At 39.2% G+C, this 8,975-nt stretch overlaps 1 protein-coding gene and 1 non-coding gene across 2 annotated transcripts in view; both read right to left on the minus strand.

Moving 5' to 3' along the window:
- SF3B3 (splicing factor 3b subunit 3) overlaps window positions 1-8,736 on the minus strand; it is a 38,706-nt gene extending 29,970 nt beyond the window's left edge. Inside the window, exons 1-5 of the mRNA XM_061137570.1 lie at window positions 8,608-8,736; window positions 5,219-5,354; window positions 3,730-4,056; window positions 2,656-2,828; window positions 1,930-2,071 (exon numbers count right to left, since the gene is read on the minus strand). Of these exons, the coding sequence (XP_060993553.1) occupies window positions 1,930-2,071; window positions 2,656-2,828; window positions 3,730-4,056; window positions 5,219-5,288 (712 nt within the window). The 5' untranslated portion in view covers window positions 5,289-5,354; window positions 8,608-8,736. The remainder of the gene's footprint in view (window positions 1-1,929; window positions 2,072-2,655; window positions 2,829-3,729; window positions 4,057-5,218; window positions 5,355-8,607) is intronic.
- Window positions 3,368-3,447, minus strand: LOC133055357 (small nucleolar RNA SNORD111). The gene has a single exon (XR_009692642.1). It is a non-coding gene; the product is annotated as a small nucleolar RNA SNORD111 (small nucleolar RNA).
- Window positions 8,737-8,975: the final 239 nt, after the last annotated feature.

An 8,975-nucleotide genomic window follows, 5' to 3' on the forward strand; every position in this document is an offset into this window, starting at 1 on the left:
GCCCACCAGGGTCCCCCGCCCCTGGGATTCTCCAGGCAAGCACACTGGAGTGGGTTGCCATTTCCTTCTCCAACTCATGAAAGTGAAAAGTGAAAGTGAAGTTGCTCAGTCGTGTCTGACTCTTAGCGACCCCATGGACCGCAGCCTACCAGGCTCCTCTGTCCATGGGATTTTCCAGGCAACAGTACTGGAGTGGGGTGCCATTGCCTTCTCCGTAGAGAACACTGCCATCAACCAATAGACAAACCAGAAAAAAGGATGCCATGCTTCAATTCTCTCCTCTCCCACATTGGTTCTACCTCTTCAGCAGTCCTCATGCTGCAAATCTCTTTTGGTTTAATGGAAATGCTTCCTGACCTTACTATCTTCCATTCTGTAACCAAAATGTAATCAAGTAATCTTTCTAAAACATTCACCTTTAACAGGTCATTATTCTTCTGCTTCCTCCACCCCAGCTCTTTACCTCCAATGATTCAACCACAATGAGCTTTCAGTTTTCAATGAACCATGTTTGTTTCCCGTATTTGGGCTTTTGTGCATTCTGTTTCCTCTGTCCACAACAGAAACTCCTCCTCCATCCCCACTGCACCTAACTCCTAACTATTCCTTAGTCCTCAGTTGAGAGCACTTCTGAAAGCTTTCTCTAATGCATTCCCTTCCTTTTCCTGGTTAGGAACCCCTCCTCCATGCTGTCACGGCATGTGGCACACTCTGGTAATTTTTGTGTTACTAGTATGTATTCACCATTATACTCAATCTTGTATAAAAGGAGACACCACAACAAATATTTCACCACACAGTCCCAGGGGCCAGCAGATTGACTTTGCACATATTGATCATAGAGGTGCAGCAAACATTTGGTTAATGAATGAAACCCTTGTAAATGAGAAGTATCACAATACATTATAACAAGTAATTAAATATAATCCATTTTAAAAAATGCTTCTGTTTAATATATAGTCTCTTCCTAACATTTAACACTCAAAGACAAGTGCTGTTTTATATTTTTCTTCTCTAAAATCCTACCCAACAACAGACATACTTCATTTTAGACATTAAATGCAAATGACTCAAAACAGAAAGGACTGGATCACCATCTTACCTGAGCCTGATACAATTTAGATACCACAAATACAGTTGTCCTTTAGTCTTTCATTAAAAGAATTATTATCGAATCAAACTAATATTGATTCTTCATGGTGAACCTCTTTGAGCTCCTACAAAAATCTTACTTTGCTATGATGCACATAAAACACTGTTGAATCTGATTTGCTAAAATTTAAGATTTTTGCATCTACCATCAAAGGATAACTAGGCTGCAAATTTTTCTTATTACTGTCCTTCCCCAGTTTTGGTACTGAAGTTATATTAAGCTCTTAAAGTGGTACAACAGTTTTTATTCTTCTTCTAATCTCTCAAGAAATTTAAGGTCCCTAAAAACTCTGAACCTTAAATCTTCTGAGGAAAATAAACTTTTGATTATTGCCCCAATTTTTTAAACAAATGCTGGTCTATTCAGGTTCTTAATTTCATCTTGGATCAATTTTGGTGACAGTTTTCAAAAATATTTCTATTTCATCTAGGCTTTCAAATTGATGGACAGTTTTATCTTGTTTCATCCATAACATGTCTTTTCATAGAGCCAGATTTTAATTTTTGTAATGAGAGTGAAAGATTGACTACAATCAAAACACCAGAGCAACCAACAGAAATTAATACTCCAAGCTGACTGTTCTTTTCTTCTCTGCCCCATTAGAATAAGAGTTAACCACCACATGAATTTCTAAGCTCCCCAAAACACAGACAAGGCACTCAGGTTTACAATGAAACCTGATTACAGTTTCCAAATCCTATTAAGTGAACATTCCTAAGTTTAGGCATAAAATGGGCCAAGCAAAATGGTACAAAGCAGATCTAAGAAAAAAGTACCTGTAATTAGGAAGTTTCCATGTTCCTCCAAAGGCTCACTGTATTTTCGGACTACGTGATTTAAACCAAGGTCTAATTCATAGAAAGTAAGCGTCTGCTGGGTATTAGCTGCTGCTTCCCCAGTTGGATCATTGTCTGCTTCCTAGGTAACAGTGGCACAAAGACTAGTCAGTACCATAAAATCAAACTTTCAAAGCTGCAAAGTAAAAAAGAGAGGATATATGTGTATGCATAACTGATTCACTTTGCTGTACACCTGAGACTAATACAACATTGCAAATCAACTATCCTCCAGTAAAAATTATTAAAAAAATGAATAAACAAAGCTGAAAAGGGCATCAAGAGTCTTCCATTTCACAAACCAGGAAACAGAGGTCCACAGATGCCAAATGCTTTGCCAAAATTCACACTAAGAAATGGCAGAATGGGAGCAAGAACCCAAGTCTTCTATTTCTGGGACCAGAAAATATTCCTTCCTCTCAAGGGAAAGAATGGTATGTCCCATCTTTCACTACCTCCCAATGAAAAAATATCCCAAATACCACTTTACGTCTTTTTTTCAGGGAGTTTATCCCAATAAATACCCTGTTTACTCAGGGAAACTGTTCAAATCAGAGCAAAAGTGCTATCATGTAGTCAGGTAAATTCTGAAACATTCCAAAGTATTTCAGAAAGGCATTTGGAATATAATAATAATTAAAAAAATTGTGAGCAAGTAAGATATACCTCATAATCCATTTCCAGACAAGCAAACATTGGATTTTCAAACCCCACATCTACCCCGACTACGTGATACACTAAAGTGTTTGCTTTGTGAGCCTCCAGTGGAGATGAGATGGTAAGTCGGGCTGCGGCATCCCTGTTCAAGATGTACACCAGTTTCTGCTTCTCAATGGCACCTGTGGATGGAGACAAGACAGAAAAACTCCAGATGATGAAAACAGAGGCTCCAGAACAGCTAACTTTACATCACAGTTATTTTCTAAATGACAGCCAGTGTTAACCTTTACAAATGCATTAACTTTAGATTTTGCTAACACTAAAATAGACAGGAGCGAAATTTTAACCTTCTCATTCTAATAGGAATTTTTTTTAAAAAATTAAAAAAAAAAAAAAATTTAGCACTGCTGAGTCTTAGTTACAATATTCAAGATCTCCACTGCAGTAAGACAGCCCTCTTTAGTTGTGGCATGTGAACTCTTAGCTGTGACATGTGGGATCTACTTCCCTGACCAGGGATTGAACCCAAGTCTGCACTGGGAGCTCAGAGTCTTAGCCACTGGACTACCAGGGAAGTCCCCATAATAGGGATCTTAATATCCCACTAACTTTTCAAAAATTTTTATGACAGACTAAGCAAAAATTCATAAATTGCCACCTTTGTTCTCTGAATTAGATCTAATGATTTTGTGACTGGTCACAGAAGGTTGCCCTCTGGAAGCCTGATCAGATATGCAGAGTTTTCTTCAAGAGATTTATCAGAGAAGAGACATGAATGTAAATCATCACTTCAGGCTGATGAAAGCAACCATACTCTTTGTCTAATAATGTGAAAACTTTCAGCGTGGTCTTTTTGCTACAGTTAAAGAAACCGAAAAGACCCATTTCCAACTAGATAAGTAGAAAAGGTGTGTTACAACTTTCCCCATTGTTTTAAAAGGGAAAGCAACTTTAAACACCCAAAATGATACAAATTTTATCCAGGTGAGTGATTTCTTGGTAGGCTACCAAGATGACAGCATTGCTATTCTGAACTGAGCTTCTTTAAGAACCGAAAAGCCAAGAGAGTAAGTCACTCACTGATCATAACAGCTCGCCCTTTGGGATCCACAGCTAGGAACTGGCCGGGAACAATGCGGCGGCACCCGCTCTTGCCGAAGGTCTCCTGGTGAATCTTCTCAAACATGTTCTTAGACGGCTGGTACTCCAGGATGACAATCCGACCTGAGTCACTGCCAACCACGATGTAGTCCTTCGTGCCACCCGTCAACCTGAAAGCCATGAGCGACCGGATGACACCAAACACTTCCACAGTTAGGAGAGTGTGCACTTTGCCAGTGTTGGGGTCAGGGCGAAGAAGTTCCAAGATCTTTCCTCGGGAAACAACAATTTCCTGTTGTTTTGTTCCTGAAAGACACACAAAATAAAGATCATGAACAATAAAAACTAGTCCAAAAAGTAACCTTCATGGATCAAAATGCTACTACACATAAATACAATGAAATGAGTTGGAGGCTTAGTATTTTAAATTAATTTATTCTACTTTAAAAGATCCTTTTCCTAAAATTTAAAACATTTAACAAAGTGGTATCAAAGAAAAGCTTTCCATAAATGATCACTCAAGCGTTTTTAAAAACTTCTTCTAATTTTTCTAAGATTTGCCATCAATAAGCATAACTGGGAGTTGTCTACAAATGACATTAACATGTAACATTTAGCTTCGTAAAATTAAAAACTACTAAAGGCTCTTTCTAGTCCATTTTTAAGGCTATTGTTCTAAGAATTCATATTAACTTTTTGTGCAGTTAGATGTAGTGTCCCATAGAACTTTCAAAGTTTTGCTGTCTAATATATGCTATTAATTTCTAAAAAGCTCACTTGCTTTCAAAATTGCAATCAACGCCTGCAAATGCATAAAAAGCCAACTTGGACCCATCTCTCCCTGCTACTCATCTCCACCCTGATGAGTTATCATCACCTTCAAATGTTGAGAACAACCAATTTCCTCCTTCCTCACACTCTGATCTCAAGTAACTTGTTATCAATGTTACTGTCATTTTCTCTGCCACCCAGGATGCAAACTCATATTCTTCTATCTATTCGCACTGCCCCAGTGCAGGTCTTCACTATCTAATGCCTAAATGGCCTCCTATCCTACCTGATATACCACACCTACCCATCCCAATCCATTCTCATTTGCTCAATGCCCAATCACTTATCAAGACACCTTACTTTCTAAAAGTTCTTTGGAAATGAGATAAGATCAATTACTTTAGAAACTGTAAAGCATTACATAAGTTACAATGTTTTCTAACAATTAAATTTTTTTTTCACAATTTGCTTTTTAAAAAAAAGGTTTGATGTTGAAAAACCAATCTGAAGCATAAAACCATGAATATTTAAAATGTGAGGAATTCCCTGGAAGTCCAGTGGTTAGGACTCCTCACATCCACTGCAGGGAGCACAGGTTCAACTTCTGAACTAAGATTCAGCAAGCCAAAAGGTGCAGTCAAAAAAAAAATTAAAAAAAAAAAAAAAAAAAAAACCACAAAACTTTAGAGGAACTTACCAGAGAAGTTGCCATGAATGGCAAAGCTGATGCCAGTGGCTCGCTGCAAGGTCAAGTTGTACAGGAACATGGCAGCAGTAACAGTGAGCCACCCAACTCCACAATTCAGACCTTGGTTATACCAAGTCAAGGCAAGCTAAGAGCACATAAAAGCAGAAAAATATCAGCTGTGAAACTGTTAACAGATATTTCTGTATGGGAACATCTAGTGAAGACAGCAGAACCAGTAGAGTAAGGCTTACTGAGTAACAACATACGTATATAATCAAGAGTGCTTTCCACATGCAGGCACTATGCTACTATACACTTTGCTTCTAACCTCACAAGAAATATATAACGTACATGATATTACACTAATTTTACAAGTAAGAAAATTAAGCTAAGAAAATAAATCGCCCAAGGTCACAAGTAGTAAAAAACATTAGGGAGCTGGACTCTGTACCATTTAATGCAACAATGTTTATTTGACTTTATTGTCATGGAAACAAAGTAAGTCTACATTTACTTCTATTTGAATAACCTACTTTCACATGGCTCAGAATTCAAAAGCACAGCAAAAAGCTCACTCCACCCGTTCCCTAGCTATTCAGTTTTCCTTCTTGGAGGAATCAATTTCACCAAGTCATATCGTGTCCTTCCAGATATTTTCTGTATGCACAAGAAGAGACATATTAATACTGTATACTATGCCTTCATTTTTAACTAAAGATCGTTGTACACTCACATTATAGCGCAACTGATTTTTTTTTTAATCTTTTTACCTATCTTGGACATAGTGACAAATAAAAGACTTTCTCATTTTTATTTTACAGCTATGTATTAATACAAGGATAAGTATTCCATCGAATGGTTATATAAGAATTCACTTAGCTAAAACCCTACAGATGAACATTCAGGTTCTTCCCAAACTCTGGCTAACATGAATACTGCTGCAAAGAAAAACCTTCATATATAGGTCGTTCACATGTGCATGACTATATCTCCAAGATTAATTCCTAGAAGTGCAATTGCTGGACTGAGGGACTTACACATTTGCAATTTTGATAGATACTGCCAAACTGCCTTTCAAAGAAACTCTGCCAATTTATACCCCCAGCAATGTGAGTTCCTAATTTTCCACAACCAGACTTTTGCTAATCTAACAGACAAAATACTTCACCTGCATCTCTTATACAGCTCTATATTTACATTACTAGAAACTTAAACCTGTTGTTCAGTTGCTAAGTCGTGTCCCACTCTTTGGGACTCCATGGACTGCAGCACACCAGGCCTCTCTGTCCTTCATTATCTCCTGGAGTTGGCTCAAACTTATGTCCTTTGAGTCAGTGATGCCAATTTTTAAATTCAAACCTACTCACCACCAAAAAACTAAAACTTAACTGTCACTTCAGGAGGAAGCCTCCCCAAAGGAGTACACAATCACAGAGAAGGATTCTTTTCATCAGATAGAACTCAAAACTGCAAACTGATGTATCTCTACCATAAAAGAATTACCAAAAACAACATCTATACACACCTACTGCTGGAAAATTAACTGACCTATTTTTCCTCACTCAGAGACAAAAGGTAAGGATCTCTAGAAATTCAAAGTTGATCACTGTATAATTAACATATCAGTTTGGTTTTGTTAAATGAGAAAAGAGAACTTTGAATAAACATCCTCACAAATAATAACCACTGGGCTACCAAAGAGAGGAAAAGATATTCCAGTCTGGAAACAAGTCTTAAGAAATACACATTTTCCTACTTGAAACCAAGGAACATCTTTTCATCTAGGAGCACAGGGAAAGAAGGCAAAGGCCTGAAGTGGAATATCAGTTGAAAAATGACCTACAAAAAGAAAAATGGAAAAAACACACATGGAGACATAGATACACACACTCGTAAGGGCTTAGACACTGAGAACGTTCCAAGGAAAGTTGTCCTCAGCTAAAGGTCTGGGTAAAAAATAGAGAACGTGTGGCAATTGCTGTCAATCAAAAAGTAGTAAATGCATTCAGTTCAGTTCAGTCGCTCAGTCGTGTCTGACTCTGCGACCCCATGAATCGCAGCACGCCAGGCCTCCCTGTCCATCACCAACTCTTAGAGTTTACTCAAACTCATGTCCATCAAATCGGTGATGCCATTCAGCCATCTCATCCTCTGTCGTCCCCTTCTCCTCCTGCCCCCAATCCCTCCTAGCATCAGGGCCTTTTCCAACGAGTCAACTCTTTGCAGGAGGTGGCCAAATTACCATACGTAAAATAGACAGGGGCATTTGCTGTAAGGCTCAGGACTCAAACAGGGGCTCTGTATCAACCTAGGGATGGGGAGATGGGAGGGAGTTTCAAAAGGGAGGGAATATATATATACCTACGGCTGATTAGGTCTGACAGAAAACAGCAAAATTCTATTAAGCAATTATCCTTCAATAAAAAACAAGTTAAAAAAAAGTAAATATGACTCTCAGATACAACTTATTCTCTTGCATCTTGCTGTGGTTATAAAACTTCAAATAATTTCAAAATTCCAGTTATCAACAACAGAATTCACAATGAAACCCCTATCATGTTGTCAGTATGATCCATGTGGTAGGACTGACTGACTGAATTTAAAACATGAGATTTTTTTGAAAACAAATAGAGGAAACCACAGGCCATTTCTGAAACCTGGAAAAGCGCCCCCCAGGCTACCTTTCATTCTTCATAGCTTACTGAGGAACTCGGCCTGTTTTCTAGTTGCTTTACAACTGATGCCATCCATTACTATCTTTAGAAATCACGTTCCCCAACGATTGTTATCTTGGGTAATGGAGGAAGTTCAGTCAAAATAATATACCAGAAGCCACTAACGGGCCTAACCTTGGTATATTTTTATTTCCCATACTAGACTGAAATATGGGAATGCTGTCTGTAAACACGAGAAGACAAACCTGTGATTACTCCCTCCACCCCTTTTCCATGTGCCTAAAGAACATCACTGCATGATCACGGAAGGAAACAAGCTATCCAAGTCCCAAGGATAAACACGACACAGTCTCGATTTCAAAGGCTGTTTCCATTATTTACACTTTTAATGCCCGCGACCTTTCCATTACGCCGTCGGTGTGTCGTATTTCTCAAGGGGAAGTCGTCCCTCCTGCCATTCTCATACCTCCTCCAGTGCCTAAAAGGTACAGTCTCTAAAAAGCTTATTTTGAGCCAGGCGTAGTTCCCTCACTGTGAACTCAAGCTGGAGGCGATTCCCTAAAGCCGACCCGAGCATTCCCTCTCCGCCACCTACTCGTCCTTTGCCCTTTCCTCTTGGGCCTAAACTGCCTCGAAAACCCCTACCAAAGGCTCGGCCCAGCTCCCTACCTAGCAGCTCTCCGTCTCCCCGGATTCAAGGGGGTCAGGAAGCTGCTTCCTTACCTTGTAGCAGGGAGGATGGCGTAGATATCCAATAGATCCTCAGTTTCCTTGAAGGCCTAAGCCACAGACTACGCCAACCCGCCGGCATCCGCCATTACCCCCGAAGATAGGGACCTTCCGGTTGGCGCGCGACGGATAAAGGTCCCTACGGGCGCCTGAAGAATGTATATATACCTTTTTTAACTGCTTCTGTCTTGCTTCCACATCGCATTGAAAATTATTTAAATATTATTTATGGCCATCATTTTTTCCAGGAGAATATGGAATGAATTGACTTTCTAAAGTAGACATTAAAAAAAAAAAAATTCTACAAATTCATTAGGCACTTCCGTGGGCAGCCCCAAAGACGTGGCGCGCCAACGAGGAGG

The sequence above is a fragment of the Dama dama genome, chromosome 4 (assembly GCF_033118175.1).
Source record: "Dama dama isolate Ldn47 chromosome 4, ASM3311817v1, whole genome shotgun sequence".
Lineage (NCBI taxonomy): Eukaryota > Metazoa > Chordata > Mammalia > Artiodactyla > Cervidae > Dama > Dama dama.